The sequence below is a fragment of the Sitophilus oryzae genome, unplaced genomic scaffold, assembly GCF_002938485.1.
Source record: "Sitophilus oryzae breed Bouriz unplaced genomic scaffold, Soryzae_2.0 scaffold_1307_pilon_pilon, whole genome shotgun sequence".
NCBI classification, from domain to species: domain Eukaryota; kingdom Metazoa; phylum Arthropoda; class Insecta; order Coleoptera; family Curculionidae; genus Sitophilus; species Sitophilus oryzae.
In genome coordinates, this window is record NW_022145957.1 from 2374384 (window position 1) to 2396552 (window position 22169).

Consider the following 22169-nt stretch of genomic DNA (forward strand, 5'->3'; position numbering starts at 1 on the left):
CAGTTAAAACCAAAGGTTAAAACACATGTATGTGGCGCCCCCTACAAATAGGAGTCATATTGACATCAAAATCCAATTTCTCATGTCAAAAAACTCGCAGACACCAATTTTCATTCAAATATTGACGGTAGTTCAGAAATTATTTAGAAAAAATCGAAATAAAAATTAAACTTCTACAGCTTGTATCTCCGAAACTAAGCAATTTAGGACATACATTTATACGAACTTTTTTACTTATTTTTATTGCAGAATATGCTACCGAAGTTTCCGGAATACAGGTCGACCCTGTATAGCGCATAGGTAGATTCCCAGTAGAATATGAAACACTCTTATTTTATATGCTATTTATACAACCACTGTTTACGATTTATAACATCTTGTAAACTAAATGTAGCTTACTTTTTCTCTGTAGGTACACTATTGAAATGTAGTTGTTTCCTTGTAGCAATTTAGTTATCCCAGAGCAGAGTAAAGCAATTTTACATAACACCTTGCTGTCCTTCTCTTAAATAATACAGTATGTCGTTAATACTCGTCTGATAATTTAAAGTGGTCGGAAAACATCTTGTTAGGTTATAGTCCTAAAAATTTAAAATAAAACATTTCATTTCAGCAGTTTATAATGACGACCTATCGTTTTATGAAAAATGTATCGAAAACTGAAATTCAATCTGGCGCAGTTACTTATTAGTTAGTTATTGGTGCAGGTTTAATCTACAATAATACCACAGATTAGGTATCCTATAAAAGTATACAGATAAAAATCTTGTCCCTAATTCGTGGTACGAAAATTATTTTTTATGACGATGAGCAAACGAGTAAATGTTCTTGTGCGCAAAAATAAACTCCCGTTTAAACAGCGTAATAACTGGGCCGGTCATAAGGCCGGTCAGGCGCTGTGCACAATTTTAGAGGCCTTAAGTGGGCGTGCTTGTGCGCAAACTAGTAACCTAACTAGTGCGCGACTCCGAAAATTGGAACCACGAAAAACAATGCTTTTGACGATAAGTTTATAATCTGTATAATCTGTGGTAATACTATAATATAGGGTTTCCATACGACCGGATTTACGAAGGGATTTTTAAAGTGTACGGGGCGGTCCGGCCCGGATTTGGAAAAGCGTCCGGGAAACCTAATAAAATTGTAAAATATTTTACAGTTACAGTTGGATTTTGTCCGGATTTCTGAGTTTACTTGTCCGGAATTTCTAAAAGCCTTTATGGAAACCCTACCATAATAGAAGGGAAAGCCGCCTTCTACTATGGTAATACCCTTATAATACCTTACAGCGATTTTTTTATATCAAATCACAAAAATGTTCTCAAAACTCAACAATATTAACTAGAAATCTTTAAAAAAAGTTAATTAAAATGTAATGCTAAATGTCGTACTTATAGTAACTTTTACCCTTAAAATTTTATTCGAATGGCTAAACGAACTTGGAAGAAAATTATATTTCGAAAAAATATAAAACTTTATCTACAAAGCTAGAAAGCTACAAAACAAAGAGAATCGGACCTACTTTGATATAAAAAATATATCTTATTTTTACGCGAGGAATCGGGGGAAGAAGTATTCTCCCGATTTTTGAAGCATCCTGTGTATTATCTAAAGACTTTAGAGATATCTATAATCCACTGGGACGAAGCAGATGTTCCATTTGGTGGTCTTATATAAGAAGGCGATCAAGGCAAAAATCCATCAGAAATAATCGAAAATTAATAATAGGTATTGTTATATTTTTTATTATTTTTAGTGGTGAACTCTAGTTTTTTTTGTCGTTTAAAAGTTAGTTAAGTGTGTTATCGTATTTTTAAATATATCGATACATAAAATCTCTAAAGCTGCGTCCACATTGCTCGCGAGCAGGCCGAACGAACACGTGAGACACGAAAAACATGGCAAACAGTCGGAGCGAGATGTTCACGGCGCTTACGGTGCTCCACGTGCTTGCGATCTCATAAAATGCCTGTTCCGAGTGTTCGGCTACATGAAAGAGATGCTTGGGAGCCATACGAGCACACTTTACGGCGCGGTTTGAGCGCTCGAGCAGTTTGCGATGTTGTTTTTTAAGTTTTTAGTTTGGTTTCATTCATAGGATCCGATATTTACTGCAGTATGATGATACTACCATGATTTTTCGTATTTTATTTTGTTCAGAATTACAGATATTTGTTTTTATTCTTGGATTAATAATTTTAAATATACGTTTAATAAAATATAACTCAATATAAATATAAGTAATATATTTATATTACCTACTTATCTTAATCTGATCTTTGAGAACTTGATTTATCTTTTGGCATACGCCTGGTTTATTATTTTTAAAATGCTTTGCTTGGAAACTTTGAATAAATAACCCAAAGTAGTATGTGAGTCTCTAGTTGCAAAGAATCTTAATGTTATGGCCAATCTTTATTTAACTCTTTCTTTAACCGGAATACACTTCCTAAAAGTTGTATTTAACTAAGTTAATAAGTCTTTCAAAATCAGTAGCGGACATGCGATAAAAAATATTAAAAAACATTCTGTCTGTTTGTAAATCGCGTAGATGTTTATTTTCACTGTGCTGGGATCTACTTTTGAAATTATTAGACATCCAATATCGCCTTTTTTTCTCTTTGCCTCCTTCGTTTTGCAATAATGATCGCACTAGCAGCCGCTATTAAAAATACTTGGGTATCATCCATAACCGAACAGCATGAACACAAGCACTACATTACAATGTGGACGCCGCCGCCGTTGCTTGCGAGCCGAAAGAGCTTGAGAAACACGACAAACGAGAAGCGCAAGCAACGCAAGCACAATCAGAAGCAAGAGCGCGAGCAGGATCACGAGCAATGTGGACGCACCTTAACAGTATTTTTGCAGTAATATCCATGCAGTAATATAACACATGATGCCTGCTAATATTGTATATTTACACTACATTAATACTTGCCAATCGTATTATGGTGCGCTCTGTCGACTTGTGTACTTGGCAAACATTTGTTATTGGCATACAAGGTCCGTCGATAGTGCGTCGGGCCTCTGTAGTTCCTATAATAAACAACTTAGAAACAGGGGCGGATACAGGAATTTATTTTCGGGGTGGCCTAATATTTAAACCAATTTATAGATTTTAAGGCCCATGCCTCCCACACCACCGTAACGTATAGTATACAGGGTGCTACAAATTCGAGGTACGAGCATTGGTATCTCGGAAACTGTAATAGATACGAAGATGGTTAAATTGGGGCAAAGTTGCGCCTTAGGATGTTCACCAACATGCTATCAAAAAAATTTCAAAAATTTCAAGGATTGCTCAGTTTTTTAAGAAAAACGGATTTTTTTGAAAATCAATTTTATTCCATTATGATTATTGTTAGTTCCCAGTAGTTAATATGCAGATAAAAAAAATCGTGGGTGTTTGGGAAGGCTTGGAAGGAAACAATGTTTTTGCGACGTTTCGCGACTTTATTGTCGCTTCTTCAGGCACTTCAGGCTTCTCCTATAGTGCCTGAAGAAGCGACAATAAAGTCGCGAAACGTCGCAAAAACATTGTTTCCTTCCAAGCCTTCCCAAACACCCACGATTTTTTTACCATCAATTTTATTTTTTCCTGTCGTTACTTTTTAGAAAATCAAAAAACTAATTGCATATTCTCATAGCAACTTTATCAGGCCTATCTGATAGTATTTTTAGATTTTCAAAGTAGCTGTTAATTTGTGAGATACAGAGGCCAACTTAATTTTTTTAAAAACGGACCTGCATTTTTTATTTGAGATATTGAAAGAACTCCGCCTCCTGAGTACAATGATATGCCACACTTAATTATTTTTTTTTGTTTCGGAAATTTGAACACAATTTATTTAAACTAATTTCAAGTTCGGCTCCGTTTTTTTTTAAATATTTAATTGTTACAATATTGAGGAGTTTTAAAACTGAAAACTTTTACGTGAAATAAATCATTGAATGAGGAAAATCAAATACAAAAAATAATATAAAATAAATAATATAAACAATAAAATAATTTCCTCGGAAGATGGATTGGGAATGGTGGAGCAGCATAATGGCCAGCAAGGTTCCAGAACCTGTGTCTTGACGTCATTTGTAAAAGTGAAATCAATATACCCCAACATTTACAACAAAAAGTACAAAATGCATTCGGAAGTATAATAAGATCTGTTGGAAGGGCTATACATAAAATTGAACGAAAAATGAATGTGTGCGATAGGGAGGGTGGTATTAAATAAACCCTTTCGAACATGTAGAGCATTAGAAATTTGTTTGTTGAAGTTGATATATTTATAATAACTAGGATTAATGTTATGCATATTATTAGATCATACATTGAGATTCCAAATTAACAAAAAAAAATTAAAAATAATATATTTTAAATTGCTGACCTGGATATTATTTATTTAAATCTGTCTATTGACTCGATATTCCTTATTGTTGCGATGAATATAATCAGGTTAAATAATTTAAAAGAATTAGAGTCGGGCTTGAAATTATTTTAAATAATAATTAAATAGTTTTGTTGTTTGGTTTGGTTATGATAGATACTTAAAACTCTAAACAAAAAAACTAAAAAATATATAAACTCTAAAACAAAAAAAAATATAAAGTGTGGCATATCGTTGTACTCAGGAGACTAAATTCTTTCAAAACCTCAAATAAAAAATGCAGGTCCGTATTTAAAAAAATTAAGTTGACCTATGCATCTCACAAATTATCAGATAATTTGAAAATCTAAAAATACTATCAGATAGCCCTGACAAAGTGGCTATAAGAATGTTCAATTAGTTTTTTGATTTTCTAAAAAGTAACGTCAGGAAAAAATAAAATTTATTTTCCAAAAAAAATACGTTTTTCTTAAATACGTTTGCACTTATATAAAAAATACGTTTTTCTCAAAAAACTCAGCAATCCTTGAAATATTTGAAACTTTTTTGATAGCATATTGGCAAACATCCCAAGGCGCAACTTTGCCCCAATTTAACCATCTTCGTATCTTTTACCGTCTCCGAGATACCAATGCTCGTACCTCGAATTTGTAGCACCCTGTAGTTTTCATTTCAAGAAATTTATTGTATTTTTAATATTTTATTTTAAAAAAAGACTATTTTTTTTTATTTATTTATTAATATCTCTGAAACTATCAAAACATATTTAATAATATTTTATTTGTGTAAAGTGATCAGAAAGGGAATCCAACAATGCAATAATATTCATTCAGAGTATATTTCATTTTAAAAAAACATCTCGATTAATTCACACATTTTTTAATCATCCGGTTGAAGTTAAAATATTTTCCTGAAATACATTCTAATACATACTTTAGGTTTGCACTTATATAAAATATCTAAGTTGTTTATTCTATTATAGTAATAGCAAAACATTTTCCGATGCACGTCATCAATCATATCGACATTGACACTAAAGTCTATAAACCTGACTAAATGAAAATTTGGCATTGGAATTTTATTATCGCTAAGTTGGTCAAATTGCGCCGTTTTCAGCAATGTTGTCGTTTATTATTTGACAATTAGTATATAGTGTCAGTCATTATTTTGTATAATATCGTGTTGTTGTTGAATCTTTGTGAGTAATTCTCGTTTTTTTTGCCTATTTTCATAGTCTTTTTTTTTAAATTTCACTTTTAAACACAAACAGTTCTTTTAAAAACTAAATTTTCGAGTTTTTGTATTTGCATTTCTTGAAATTGTGTGTTAAAAATATGCCGAAGCATTTAAATAGTCGAAGTAAAGAGCTTGTAGCTTCTCTGTTTTTTAATCTATTTTGAACGAGAACGTGACGATTGACGATAAAGATTCTTTATTACCCTTGACTGCAGTCAGAAAGATAAGAGATTGATAAGCACATTATATCACTTTCAAAGTTAATTTTTATTAAATTCTGTGATTATTGGTTTGTGCAGTAATAGCACCCTCTTACTTGTTATTACCACTTATGGCGTTGTAAGATGTACATCAATAAATAAATAACCCATAATAACGCTTATAATAATCTTCATAATGGACTAGTTTTTGCCAATATGTAATAAGTAAAATAAGCTACAAAACAAATAAATCAATTAATCACTAAAATATTAGTTATTTAATTAAAAATAAAACGTAAAACTCTTTAAAAAATGATATAATAAATAATATCTTGTTTGTCAATTCTAAATTAAGATTCATCTTATAAATCCATCACAATCTGGCAGCACTGTCGCCATCGCTTGTCACTCAAAGTTTGCGATTACCATAGGAGATACAGATGCCCGACGAACTATTGCCGAACCCTGCATGCCAATAACAAATGTTTGTCAAGTACACGAGTCCGGTTTTAAGCTTACGTACATTTTCCAGATCTATGACTGTGTCTAACACAGAATCTTCAAAATGATGATGAAAGTGATTGTGCAACATTTGTTTGACGGGAAACTCAAAATTACATAAATGACATACAAATACTTTAAACATATGATTTTCTATGTGTTGTTTGAATAACTGTTCGGTAGGAAATATTTCATTGCACACTCTAAAAAAAATGAAATTGAAAACATACGCTTCAATTAGTCGCAATGTAGTCTGTCCAGCTAGAAAATACAGGGTGGTCCGAATTGCATTCGAGAAACTTCGGCAACATATTCAGTAGATAAAAATTAATAAAAAAGTTCGTATAAATTTATATCCTAACCTAAAATGCTTCATTTTGGAGATACAGGGTGTGGAAGTTTCATTTTTATTTCGATTTTTCTTAATAATTTCAGAACTAACGATATTTGGATAAAAAATGGTGTCTGGGTGTTTCTTGATATGAGAAATTCGATTTCGATATTAGTATGCACCACCAACATGTTTTTTAACTATGTATTTTGAAGAGTAATATATTTCCGTTTCAATTCGGATTTGTTTCAGAATGGTTACTCTGAGAAGTCCGTACTAGTCCGTAGACAAAATGATATCAAATAGTAAAACTGACTCATCATGTCTGGGAATGCCTAGGTGAACTGGGAACTGGGAGCTCTGGCTCGAAGGAACAGAATTAAATTATTCTGGGTGCTGGGCCACAGCGGCATCCACGGCAACGAAAAAGCCGATGAGCTAGCTAGGCAAGGATCATGGACATCCTATCTTGGTCCAGAGCCAGTACTGGGAATACCCAAATGTATGGCCCGTAGTGCACTAAAACTCTGGATCAGGGAAAAGCAGAACATCCACTGGAGAAACAGACAGGGGGACAGGCACCGCAAGGCTTTTATCCAAGGACCTAGCTCAAAAACTGCAAAAGAACTGCTAATGCTTAGTAGGAATAAAGTGCGGATTACCATTGGCGTAACTATAGGGACGCCCGGAGGTGCGCCCCCCCGCCCCCCCAGGTACTGCTGGGCACCTCCAGAGAAATCATGAATTAAGACTCTTGGCTACGTATTAATTTTTATTTGCTTGTAATGTAGTAAAAATTACGTTTTCTAATGTTGTTTAGTTAATATTATTTTGTTGTGTTCAAAAAATGTGTCAATTTTTATTTTTTTAGAAAATTTATAGGTATTTAAATAATCTACGAGATAACGTAGTTGGATACCACGGTTGGATAACCAAGTCTATGAAATTTATTAATAGAGAAATTCATGTAAACATTTTATTCAAAAAATGTGTTTTTTAAAATTATTTTTCATTTCAACCAAAGCCCTAGGCCCCCACTGGGCTCAACTCCAGGACCCCCAGGCACACCCAAGAATAAATTGCTAATTACGCTAATGCGGATTACAACAGGCCATGCAACAGGCCTCTTGACAGGACACATGGCTGTCAAGTGTTACCTAAACAAGCTCAACCTGTATCAAGGAAGTCTTACTTATGCAGTTAGGCTACACAAAGCTATGGCCAAGAGTGGGCCCATCCCCAACATGGCACTTAAGAAACCTGACGGAAGCTACACGGAAGGAGATGAAAAGAGAGCTAACCTCCTACTTCATACACACTTTCCAAGTAGCATATCTATTGATACGCAAGTAGCTCCGACCGAACCCCACAATTCTCGCAGGGAAGACTGGGAGACGGCCAAGCTAGCAATAACAGAACAAAAACTGAAATGGGCTATTGACACCTTTCAGCCTTATAAAACAGCAGGAATAGATGGGATTTTTCCTGCCCTTCTAAAGAAGGGTCAGGAAATAGCTACACTCCATCTATTAAACATTACAAAAAGCAGCTTAGCGATGGGATATATACCAACCATCTGGAGAAGAGCGAAAGTTATCTTCGTACCTAAAATAAGCAAAACTGACTGGGCTAACCCCAAATCATTTAGGTCTATTAGTCTCACATCGTTCATATTAAACGAAGTAGTGAACAACCACATTATAGTAAATCATCTACAGGTTAAACCACTGCACGATAGTCAGCATGCATATAGAGCGGGCAGATCCACAGAAACTGCTCTGTACCAGTTAACTGAGCTAATAGAGGCAAGCCTGGATAGCAAAGAAACAGCACTTTGTGCCTTTTTGGACATTCCAGGGCGTTTGACAATATACCTCACAAGGTGGTCAAGCGATCTCTTGAAACAAGAGGGGTGAACACGTGCCCCTAACATTTTGCGCTGGATGTATACCATGATAGTAAGACCCATGATTACTTATAGAGTAGTTGCTTGGTATACAAAACTAGAGCAACGTACAGCAAGGTAAAACCTGTGCAAAGTACAAAGACTGGCATGTATCTGCATCACAGGTGCCATGACAACATGTCCAACAGCAGCAATGGAGGTCATTCTAGACCTAACACCACTGCACATTGTCGTCGGTAGTTATGCCAATGCGACAATGATTAGAATGGTCATTGGCGGAAACAGTACTGGGAGAATTTTCAGGTCAGGGGCTTGAAACACTCTCAAAAAGAAAATTCCACTTCTCCAACTCCCATTGGATGACATACCAAGAATTTACAACTTTGAGAAACACCTCACTGTAGTATTGAGTAATAAAAAGGATTGGAAGCAAGAAACGCTTACTCAGCATATAAAAGACCATACCATCACGTGGTATACTGATGCTTCCAAAACCAAAGCAGAGACAGGGATAGGAGTATTTGGGCCGAAAACTAAATACTCCGAACCAATGGGCACCTACCCCAGTATCCTTCAGGCAGAAATTTGCGCTATCGAAAGATGCGTACAATTTATTTTAGATAGGAATTATCGAAAACAGGAAATTGCCATCCTATCCGATAGTCAAGCAGCACTCAACGCGATCAACTCAGTAACCATCAATTCGAAGTTGGTCAAAGAATGCCTAGAGAAGCTCAACAAATTAGGCAAAGAAAATAAAGTCCTCCTACTCTGGGTACCTGCTCACCAAGGGATAGAAGGCAATGAAAAAGCAAATGATCTAGCTAGAAAAGGAGCGAACACTCCACTAACTGGACCAGAATCGTTCTGTTTTCCAAACGGGAACCAACTGAAAGCGGAACTGAAGAATCTGGAAAACTCCATCCGTAACTTGGAATGGGTGTCCTCCAACGGTCTAAGACACTCGAAAAAGTTCCTCAGAACTTATGACCGAGAAAAATCAAAGGTTTTCCTTGATTTAAGTAAAAACAATCTTCGGATTGTCACGGGGTTTCTAACAGGACACTGTCTCCTCAACGAACACCTCTGTATGCTGAAACTGAGAAACAATGGCGAATGCAGATTTTGTGGGGAAAATGGGGAAACACCAGAACACCTTATCACTGAGTGCGCCGAGACGACGACCATTCGTGCCATAAACCTTGGTACGTCTGATGTCGAGGATGGAGAGCTGGCCTCTGTGGAGCCGTCTCAGATACTGGATTTTTTTAAAGCCCTGAGACTGTATGATGAGTTATAACTCGTTATAACTCAAGAAAGGGGAACACACAATAGAGATCTATAAGGTCGCGGTTATTAACTCCCCTCCTAAACATTCTACATTCTACATTCTACATCAAGGAAGTCTTTGCTGCAGACTCTGCGATAAAGATCCTGAAACAGCGGAGCACATAATATGTCACTGCAAGGCTCTGGATCGCAAGCGATACTTTTTATTTGGGAAAGCTAGGCTAGAACCGGAGGAACTATGCTCCCATCCTATCAAGGATCTGCATAAGTTAGCGCAGGGCACAGAGATAGGAGAATGAGTGCAGATATAGAAAGGGGACAAACACAATTAATAGGCCTCACAGGTCGCAGTGTTTCCGGCAGAGGACGGCCCCTTGTGGAAAAAAAACTGACTCATTGGTTCATCGACCTGAGGAGGATGCCTCTCTTGACTATTCCATAATGTAAAAGGAACGTCAGAAAATATCAGGCGAATAGTCAAAAAGTGTAAAATTAAAACTATAAAGATCTTCAAATCTGGATCGACTCTATTAAGAAGCGTCCTAACAAAATCAAGACCGGAATCATTGAAACAAGAGAAACAGTGCATCTGCCACTTACTAAAGTACCTTGTGAATGCGGTGAGTCGTATATTGAAAAGACTAAACGTCGCCTAAATGTACGACTTAGCGAGCACAAAAAACATGTAAAAAAGTGAAACAATGAAGTCAGGTAATGCGGACCATGTTTGGTCAAAACATCACAATATAAAGTAGTCAGAAGCTCGGGTTGTCTACAGGAAAATAACGTATTATGGCACGATATGGCACCATGGATAAGACGCACCAAAGCAGGTATACTTCTTCAAGGATGAATGCCTGGCTGTAGTGTAAAAGCTCAGTAGTTTTAGGAATTAAATTACTTTCCTCTTGATAACAATCAGTAATCCTTCTTTCCGAGCGAGATGTTGTGTTAATAAAAAAATAAATAAAGACAATGGAAGTCCGAAATTCTTTTAATTTCAATATTGATTCATTGTCTACCACATTCAAAGTAACATTGACGTTAATTTGGTTTCAGAGGTAGTTCAGAAATTATTTAGAAAAAAACAAAATAAAAATGAAATTTCTACATCCTGTATCTCCAAAACGAAGTATTTTAGGACATATATTTGTACTAGTGATGGAAAAAATGATTAATTCCGATAATTGAGTACTCGAGTTTCAAGCGATTTCAATAATCGAACGATCGCTCGAGCGATATTTCGCTCGTATTTAAAAATACGATTTTTCGCCCGTCGCTTGCTATACTGACATCGTAATGCCAAGCAGTAAGTTGCGTGCGCAGAGCACATATTCTTTCGGTGATGAATGGCTAATGGCAAGTAGCAAGCGACAAGTAAAGCGTAATTCGCTTGATTTAGTTTAATTTAAAGCATTGTCGATGTAGGTCGTAAAATGTTGTCACTCAGATACACAACGGAAAACGTCGTATAAATTTGCTACCTGCAATGTATGTAGAAAGTTCGCTAGGCTTTTTATCAAGTATGTTACATTAAAATCGCGCAATTTGTTTTATTCTAGGATCGCTTGCGTTCATCGCTCGTAACTCGTCACTTGCATTGCTCGTTCATAATCGAGCGATGTCAGTTATTTCAATAATCGAGTACACGAGCGAATTTTCGCTCGAGTTATCCCATCACTAATTTATACCTACTTTTTTACTTATTTTTATCTGCAGAATATATTGCCGAAGTTTCCCGACTACAATTCGAACCACTCTGTATACTGGAAAATAAAAATTTTTATCGGACAAATATTTTTTTTTCAAACGTCACAAAAGTATTAGTTTCTGCGACATGATTGACAATATTAAAAAAAACATTTTAACGCCTAGGCATAAAAGTAAAGCATTTTTACGCCTAAGCATAAAAGTACGAAAATATATTATTAAACTGACATAAAGTGTCAAATTCAACGAGCCGTAAATTACTTTCCTCTTGATAACTTTTAAATCTAACTTTTAAATCTACTTTTATTATTTGGAACGTTTGAGAAAGAGAGAAATCAGTTGAAAAATTATTTGTGGCGTTTGAAAAAAATAGCTGTGTTGTGTTCTATTCAGAATAAAAATGACTTTTTGTGCCTCGCCTGTATATCAAGCGTACCGCCTCGTCGCAAAAAGTGTAATTTTTACTCTTTATAGAACAATATATACTATTCTTTCTTCAAAAAGTTTCATTTGCATTAAATTTCTTAACATACTATTTATTTAAATATTTTTTTTTATGTAGAAAGTGCCAGTAGTTAGTAAAAATCCATTAAAAAAGTGCAAGACTTACAACAGTCTTGCAGCAAGGCATAAAGCTTGATTTTCATACATCCGTTGTTCGATGATACGTTGATACGATTTGAATTTCATTGGTTGTATTTAAAGGCTTGGATTAGATAACCGTTTCTAACCAATCGAAATCTTTAAATTCAACCAATAAAATTAATTGGTTGAAAATTCAACCAATAAGTCTTTAAATAAAGACTTTGATTGGTTATAAAATTACGCAGTTTTTAAATTTATTGCATTTTCATGCCTTCGTTCATCGGATATGCGATTTGCTTGTGATTGGTGTCATTTTATATTTTCATTTCCATAACGATTTCGCTGTTTTACTTATAGTCTAAGAGCTAGCAAAGTTTTTTAGAGAGAATTTTAAGAAAGCTGGTCCTTTAATATACCTTTTGCTATGCCATGCTCTCCTGAACAGATTGCAGACGGTCTGGCTGCCGGTAGACGTTGCGTTCACTACTGCGCATCATGTTAGTATTCAACATCTGTTTACTATTGCGCATCACAAATTCGCCCTGTATTTCAGGAACTAAGGAGGCTAGGACAAACTTATGTGTAGCATATTTAGTTTCATAAAAAAGTAGCAAAGTCATGTGAAAATCGCATCATTATGTGTACTCATAAACGAGAAATCCCATAAAATACACGAAAATGGGATACCCTGTACAGATGTGAAGCGCAGTAGTCTACAGGCAGCCAGACGGCCCGCACTTTGGTCAGTAGAGCATAGCTAAAGATATGTACTTCAGAACCAGCTTTCTTTAAAATTCTCGTTTTCCTGACGGTGCTAGCTCGTGTACTATTATATTTTTATTAAGTTTAGATTAAATTTGTCAAAAAAGTGTCAAAACGTCCGTTATCGTACGATCACAGTTTAAAGAATATAAAATATATTTAATATATTTTATATTCTTTAAACTGTGGTACGATCTTTGTCCTTGTCTCCGTTGACGGGCTTGAGTAAAAAATTTACGGATGAAAAGTGGCGCAAAAACGGTATGACCAATCGCCGTCGGACCATCATATCAACGGATGACGGACGCATGAAAATCAAGCTTAAGGCTGGATCCTGCAAGACCATGGACCCAGACTACTATTAAACTGCAAGACCAAGGGAGTCTTGATCACTATACGTTGTGTAAAAAACTCTAAATCCCTGTGAAATTTTTCTGAATTCTCATTGTCCTCAGCGACCTTAAAACACAGCATTGATTCTTAATTAAACTGTCAAACAACAACTGCCATTCCTTCGCTGGATAGACTATTATTATAATTATTTATTCTACTATATTATTCTAGTCTCACCTGCAATGTGTCTCGTGAATTTTCATATGTTCTAGTAACATTCGCTCCTCACGATATCCATTTCCACATTTACTACAAAATACTTTTGGATCGTACGTGTTAGTTTTAGCATTATCCGAAGCAGATTCAGTATCCGATGTTAATTTCAAACTATTCAAATTCACTTTATTTTTATTATCATCTCGACAGGTGCAATAGTAAAAATTACCTGAAAAAATAACAACGTACAGTGTTTGGCCAGTGCTTCGAAAAGGTTTATTTACATCAATATTTCTATTTCAGATTTTCACTCCAATCTTTTATTTCAAGGTATGGCGATAAATTGTAGCGTATACTAGGTGTTTTTTATCACCCCTGGGCCCGGCAATAGTGCGTCGGGCATCTGTAGCTCCTAGAATAGAAAACTTGAGAATTTTGTTTAAGTGCAAACCTAAAGTATGCACGAGGATGCATTTCAAGAAAATATTTTAACTTCTATAGGGTGGCTCAAAAAAGTGTGAGTGGATCGCGATGATTTTTTTTAATGGGTGTTCCATTAAAAAACATCCTTATATTATTGCATTTGTGGCTTCCCTTTTGATCACTTTAAATAAGATTTTATATTTTTAAAAGTTTGGCATAGAATTTTGAACCTCCTGTATGATTTACGATTACCATATTTATAGCAAAGTTAAGTACAGACCATCTAAAGTAAATACCTAATATAGTTTTGATTGCAGGACAGTTCTTCTATTTTTAATTATTTTTTTAAGAAAGACTGAAAATATATATTCTTTATTTATTTATGAATATCTCTGAAATTATCGAAATATATTTACTCATATAGAATTATGTAAAGTGATCAGAAAGAAATCCAAAAATGCAATAAGATACAGGGTGTTCCATTTAAAATAAGTCATCCTGATCCACTCACACTTTTTTGAACCACCCTGTAGAAGTTAAAATATTTTCCTGAAATACATCCTTTAAGTTTGCACTTAAACAAAATTCAGAAGTTCTTTAGTCTAAGATGCACTTTTGCCGGACCATTTATAACTAAGTTTAAGTTTTAATAATCTGCTGATGCTGCTAACATCTAACATGGTTAGCGAAAGGCGCGTCCAGTGTAAAAGTAAAAGTGTTTTGGTATATTGTGGTGATTTAGTGTTTTATTTAACTGGTACTACATACTTGGTATTTCAAGTCAAATTTTCGTTATGGACAGAGTTAATTATCTAGATTGAAATTTAGGATACTATTTTTTTAAGCGAAGATGTCAAAAGTTGGCAGAATGACATTTTCTAAGAAATAAAGTAAAAATATACCGAGACCGAAAATACTATTTATAGTAGTCATTTCCATCAGTGAAACAGGAAGTGACTGAACATAATTGAAATCATCAATCAATCCTGATTTATGTCATATACTAACATACACCCTCTCGTTTTTTTGTCTGAAAAAAAATCAAACATTTATAGGGCTGAGCCACTTATGAAAAACATCCGGTATAATTATTAAAATTATCTTTACAGAGATGTAATGGTGATATGATTCAAAAATGTTTGACACAAAATACTACAAACAATATTGTTCAAGGCAAAAGTCGTTGTTTTTTTAAATAAAATGCCTTAAATTTTTTTGTAACCTATAACGCTTATAACTCACTCTTATAACTATTATTTGATGGTATAGTCTATCCAACGGTCCAAGAAAGATTTCGACCGATGGCATTCAAAAAATGATGACATGAAAATACAATTTACTAGTAAATTCAAATGACAGATACAACTGTCACTGTCACGGATGCTCTCGTTAGACAGACTATACCCGCTTAATGAATAAAATTTGTTAAATTTATTTTTTATTATAAAGTTATACAGGGCGATCTGAACTGTATTCCGGAAATTTTGTCAGCATATTCTACAGATAAAAATAAGTAAAAAAGCTCGTATAAATGTAGGTATGTCCTAAAATGCTTAGTTTCGGAGACACAGGGTTTACAAGTTTCATATTTATTTATATTTTTTCCAAATAATTTCTGAAGTAACGTCAAAATTTGGATGAAAATTGGTGTCTGGGAATTTTTTGCCATGAGAAATTTGATTTTGATGACTCCTACTTTTAGAGGACGCTACCTACATATTTTTAACTGGTTTGGAGAGTTATAACATTTCGTTCGTACTTGTATAAAACTAGCGTGTAAAAAAATATAAATTTACGACGTTTTTTACTTAAAAAAGGTCTCTTGTCTATTTGGTAAAAATCGCTACGAGTAACGGTTCTCGAGATATTTGGAATCGAAATTATCAATATCTATCATCATTAACATAAATTAAGCATGTTGACTAAACAGTCATTAGACTGAAATCATAAATTTGAAATGTTTTTATGCCAAAAGTTTAACAGAAACTGTTTTTTCATCATTGTTTCGCAGAAAAAATTATGGTTAATTTAGAAAAATAAAAATTTTCCAAATTTATTATTTCAGTCAAATAACTATCTATACTCAACGTTGTTTATTTTTCATCAATAATGACATGTATTGACTATTTCCATTTTAAATATCTTGAGAACGGTGGCTCGTAGTGATTTTTACCAAGAGACATTTTTTACGTAAAAAGTCACGGAAATGTATATCCTTTCACTCAGTAGTTTTATACCGGTAGGGACGAAAAGTTATTACTCTTCAAACCAGTTAAAAAATATGTAGGTGGCGCCCTCTACTACTAGGAGTCATATTGACATCAAAATCAAATTTCTCATGTTGAAAAACTTCCAGACACCAATTTTCATCCAAATATTGACGTTACTTCAGAAATTATTTGGAGAAATAGAAATAAAAATGAAACTTCTACACCCTGTATCTCCGAAACTAAGCGTTTTAGAACATACATTTATATGAACTTTTTTACTTATTTTTATCTGCAGAATATGCTGCCGTAGTTTCCGGAATACAGTTCGGACCACCCTGTAGAAACACTAACCCGTAATTTCGTTAAAGGATTCGTTGGTCTTCAATGTGGTTATGTTAATTTTGTAATGCCTTGTTTTTTCTCTAACATCCTTTCGTTTTTTTATTCGTTTTCTGGGTAAAATTTTCCTAACTGTATCCTCCGATGAGATACTGCTGGAAGATATATTTAATCCAGGCTCTAGACATTTCTTATTTTCCAGTTTCACAGTATTTCGAAAGCGTTCTACAGATTTGCACTCGTTATAGATATTGTTGCTACTACTATTGCTATTTACATCAAGTTTGGTTAATTTTACTTCTTTGTTATCAAGCTGAACCTGTGATTTAGATGATTTTTCCTCGAATGAGAATTCCATATCCACAGCACTTTTATCATCTCTAATAATAATTTCATTATTTCTATATAAAATATGAATATTATCATTTACAAATAATGTTTCAGACCTTCTTATTCTTTTTCTGTTGGATTTTGTATTTGTTTTACGTTCTAATTGCTTGGACAAAACTTTTGGTGTACTCTTTAAAACACTTAATCTCAAAATTTCACAGGCTAATTTAAATTTCGAATGGTTACACAAATAGTGAGAAATTAATATTTTTGCAGTTGGCAGTTTCAAACGGCATATTTCACAAATTACAGTCATTTCAATAACAGGTATTTTTTCTTCTACTTATAATAACAAATATCTTTAATAAAATAAAAAACTACCGGAAATTTTTGATGATATTCAATACAAAGCGGAACTGAAATAAAGCAATTTTGTAACTGATTTTCTGAACTATTATAAATTATTTAAACAAAAAACAAACCACTCTAGGCGTCATTGGAATGTCTCTCTTGCTTTAACTCGATATATAGGCCTATTCGTTTCCTTCTGTTTATGACTTCTGAACCGAAATTTTAACAAAACGATATGGAGTTTGAGATGATCAAAATCGTTCTACATGTGCTGGATGTTAAAACGATTTTTTGCTCTTGTTTTGTCAAGTAGCTTCAAAAAAAGCAAAACATTGGTGTTTTGTTGAGATTCGGAAACCTGAATAGCCGTATGCCATTAAAAAATATTGTTATAAACGTTTTGTCTTTTAAAGTTGTCAAATTTTCAATTGTTTTTCAACAATAGCGCTGATTGTATAAAATGGGGTGATCGAAAGAAAAAAAACGACGTCTGTGAAAATAACGATCAGTGACATTTCTCATATATCTTTACATATAAAATGACAGCGATCTTATTCATTTCACAGCCAACGCTGACGTCATTTTTTTTTCAATCATGCGGTATTTGTGTCTGTCTATGTTTACAATATTCTACGAATTTGTTTTCTTACAAAAATTAATAATTACCTAGGTACTTATTTTTCTTATATTGTATGATCGAATAAAAACGGCGTCAAGACAGGTGGGGAATGTTAATCGATGATAATTTTGTAAAATGAGACTTCAAAATAATTACTAATTATACATATAGGGAAATATTAAAAATTATATAGAAAAATTAAAAAAGGATATAACGTTTCCAGACAGGGGCGGATAACGGAATTTATTTTAGGGGCGGCCCAAAATAAAAAGTAATGCAGAATATGTTTTTAGGGCGCCATTTTTAACCCAAAAGCCTAATAATATTTAACACAAATTTACAGATTTTAGGGGGGGCCCGGGCCCCATGGCCCCCCCTCTGTATCCGTCACTGTTTCCAGATACACAAATCTATTTCCAAAAAAAATATTTTTTCTCGAATTTAAAACTACGCTATTTAAAAATTGTATTTTTAAATAAATTACAATGGCAGTAAGCGCGATTAAAAAATAGCCAAGTAGTAATGTCTAGGGTTTGACCTCGCCAAAATTATCATCGATTACCATTCCCCAGCCGTCTTTGACGCCGTTTTTTTTTTCGATTGTACGATATTTTATCTCACTACCATGACTTATCAAAAGACACCTAAATTCTAAAAATACTAATATCAAAAAAAATAAAAAATATTTTATTTTGGAGAAATACTAATATCGTTGATTGAAAGAATTGGTTTGCTAATATGGTTAGCGAAACGTACGTTGTAGGTACTCCTAAAATTTTTAATGTTTTTTTCTGTTATAAAGTTAATACCTAAGCTTGTTAGCTATAAGTTAACAACGTTGGACTGGAATCCCCAAGGAAAAAGGAAGCAAGGACGACCTGCTCAAACGTGGAGATGTTCCATACTGGACGAGCTTCAAAAAGTAGGATCAACATAGAAGGAAGCAAAAACAACTGCCAAAAATAGAACCCGATGGAGAAAGGAACTTCACTGAAGCCCTTTGCTCCGCGTAGGATATACAGGGTCGCTGTTATGTATGGAAACGGTCGATTATTAGGTAAAATATAGGAGGTACCGCAAAAAGTTAAATATAAAAGTTATAGGGTTTATAAATATCTATTAGCGGATAATAAATTTAAGTATACAGGGTCGGTCATAAAGTCGTGACACATCAAAGTTTCATTTTTTTAAATGGAACCCCCTAATATTATTTCATATTTCGGTTCTTCCTGCAATTCTAACCAAAAATCGAAATACACACAATGCACCCCAAACCAACCGCTTCCGAGTTATTGGTCGCGCTCATCAGGACAAGTTGATCAGTGAGCGATGTACCATCGATTGGTTGTCCTGCTGAACGTGCTTTTTAGATCAAAATCATAAGTAATGCATATTAAATTGTTTTCACCCATTTTTGGCACAAATCGAGGGGATTAGTCAACCGAGAACAATAAACAAAATGCTTTGTTTTCGTTTTCCAAAACATTTTGTGACATTTGGCGTATGTGACGTTTAATCCATCATGCATCGGTAGCGTAGCGTATTTTAAATCTGATGGAAAAAATGGCGACTGATCCCAGAGCGCTCACAACTAATCGGCGCGTTCAGCAGAAAATTAGTGATCGCTACGGTAGCGCTACGTCCTGATGAACGCGACCATTGACTTTTGAAAATATCACTTAAACAATTTGATTTAATTAATTTCGATATGTTCAGTTTTATTTTTACCTATGCCATTCTGCTGAAACTGTGATACTTAATAATATTTGACATTAGTTCTCAAGTTAGCATTTATAGATGTATAAAATGAGAGTATATCAAGTCTGGAAATTACAAAATCTTCGTTTACAGCGCTTTCAGATGGAGCGGAGCGTCCGCGACGGACCTTCCGCGACTTCGAGCAAGCACCATGGGTTTATACCCCGCTGGCATCGCAAGCAAACCTTTAGGTCGGCGTTTACATGTTAGGACTGAGTCGTTATGGCAATCTAGTAAGTCGAGCAAAAATACGATGTGTTTATTACATAACTACTTTATCTGACGCTAAGTTCCATGCGATTGGGAAAATACTCGCCTTCTGTCTTTATTCAGTACATCTCATTTTACTAAGCGTGTTGACCGTACTCTTCGTACACATGAAAACCGGCACCCAAGACCAGAAATGCCGACCCTTAGTATGAACAATTTCACATGGGCGCGTATGCTCTATCCGGATGATTTCGTCCGACGGCTATCTTGAAAAAAACACGACACGACGCACGGTCCGTCGCGGACGATCCGCTCCATCTGAAAACGCTGTTAACATTTCAATTCTTCAAATTAATTTATGTAGATTGTGTATTAGGATTATTGTTTAAAATTAAAGGAACAATTGAAATATGCAATAATATACAGGGGGTTTCGTTAAAAAAAATTTGATGTAACATAACTTTATGACCGACCCTGTATAGGTACTTAAATTTACTAGTAGCTAATAGGAATTTAAAAACCCATTACAACAGTATCACAGTTTCGGCAGAATGTCATCAATCAAACCAAACACATCGAAATTAATTAAATCGAATTGTGTAAGTGATATTTTCAAAACTCAATAACTCGGAAACGGTTGGTTGTACAGGGTTGTACATTGTGTGTATTTCGATTTTTGCTTAGAATTGAAGGAAGAACCGAAATATGAAATAATATACAGGGGGTTCCATTTAAAAAAAATGAAACTTTGATGTGCCACGACTTTATGAACGACCCTGTATACTTAAATTTATTACTCGCTAAGAGATATTTAAAAATCCTATCACTTTTGTATTTAACTTTTTGCGGTACCTCCTATATTTTACCTAATAATCGACCGTTTCCATAAATAAAAGCGACCTGTACAGGATCCTATACAGGGTCCGGCAATAGTGCGTCAGCCATCTGTAGCTCCTATTATAAAAAAGTTAGGAATTTTGTTTTAGTGCAGACCTAAAGTATGTATTAGGATGTATTTCATGGAAATATTTTAACCTCTACAGGGTGGCTCAAAAAAGTGTGAGTGGATAGGGATATTTTTTTTTTAAATGGAACACCCCGTATATTATTGCACTTTTCGCTTCCTTTTTAATCACTTTACATAATCCTAAGATATTATTAAATAAGTTGTAATAGTTTCAAAGATATTTTAATAAATATGAACAAAAAATATTTTTTTCAGGATTTTTTCAAAAAATTATTAAAAATACAAGAAATGTGAAATCAAAACTATATCAGGTATTTACTGTAGTGAGTCTGTACGTACTTTGCTACAAATATAGTAATCTTTAACCATACAAGGTGTTCAAAATTGTATGCCAAGCTTCTTAAAATATAAAATAGTTTTTCTTCGTTTTATTACATATTATGGCTCTTTCAACGCTAAAATACTAGACAAAAATCATTGGGTGGCTTTAATAAAAATTATACCCCGTATGTAATATAATGCCACGAATATTCGAAAAACCGTTAAAAATTCTGAAATACTTTAAATACAAAAAGTAAGTAATATATGATCTAGGATTCTTATATTATTATTAGGCCAGTAAGCGAGGGTTTTAGGGTCCGAATTCTGAACACCTGCACCCACAAAACACCCTGCACCGATTGACGTGAAATTTCAACAGTGAATAGAGATATATGTAAGAAACAAAAGTTACATAGTAGCGATGTGCGCTTTTACCCTGGGGGTGAGTGCCACCCCTTCTTCTGGGGGATGAAAAATAAATCATCCATTTTAATTGCAAAAATCAATAAAGAGATGAATTCTAAGCAAAAAATGTTCTATAATTTTTTTTCAGAAAATTAATATTTTCTTAGTTATTTAGGATTGAAAATGTTGATTTTTCATCTAAAAACTGCATATTTTTGCCAATTTTTATAAATTACTCAAAAACCTTTTACCGTAAAATAATGGCGAAATGACACATTTTTCGAAGAAACTGAATATGACCGTTTTTAAAGTGCTTAAAAAGGCCTTTTAAATGCTTTTTTTAAAAAAGTTCGTAGATCAAAAACTCGCGAAGTTATGACAAACCGCCTCGCCACAAAAGTGTCATTTTTACTCCTAATAAAACAATATACTAGTATTTTGCAGTGAAAGTTCTTTACGCACGCTGGGAGTAAAAATTCAAAGCCGTGACACACAAGCGCGAGACAAAAAGTGGTAAGGACAGCCTACGGCTTAGAAATACGTAGTGACACGAAGTGTATTTGTGAGCAGTCCACGTAATGTTCAAAAATATTGATATGTTAATACAAATGTTGTGAAAGTGAATCAAGTTATTTATTAATTTTAAATTTATTACTTTTTCAACATTTCAAACTACACTTTTTCAAACATGTCCTTCAAATCATCTTCAATAAAAGATCTTTGGCAAAGAAATTTTATAGTGTAATACCAGCCTTAGTAAGAAGTTGCACTTCAAATA

At 34.1% G+C, this 22169-nt stretch overlaps 1 protein-coding gene across 4 annotated transcripts; it reads right to left on the bottom strand.

Moving 5' to 3' along the window:
* Nucleotides 1-194: 194 nt before the first annotated feature.
* LOC115874871 (myoneurin-like) lies at nucleotides 195-17363 on the bottom strand. Of its 4 annotated transcripts, XM_030890166.1 has the most exons (6): nucleotides 17243-17363; nucleotides 16877-17176; nucleotides 16443-16810; nucleotides 13480-13687; nucleotides 6348-6528; nucleotides 195-581 (listed from the first exon to the last, which is right to left on the bottom strand). In XM_030890166.1, exons 2-6 carry the CDS (start codon nucleotides 17074-17076, stop codon nucleotides 480-482), a joined length of 1059 nt encoding a protein of 352 aa, XP_030746026.1. In that variant the 5' UTR covers nucleotides 17077-17176; nucleotides 17243-17363; the 3' UTR covers nucleotides 195-479. The 4 variants fall into 4 exon arrangements, with proteins under 4 accessions (XP_030746026.1, XP_030746025.1, XP_030746027.1 ...); XM_030890165.1 differs by having other exon boundaries at nucleotides 16443-17176; XM_030890167.1 differs by having other exon boundaries at nucleotides 6344-6528; nucleotides 16443-17176.
* Between the last annotated feature and the right edge of the window lie 4806 nt (nucleotides 17364-22169).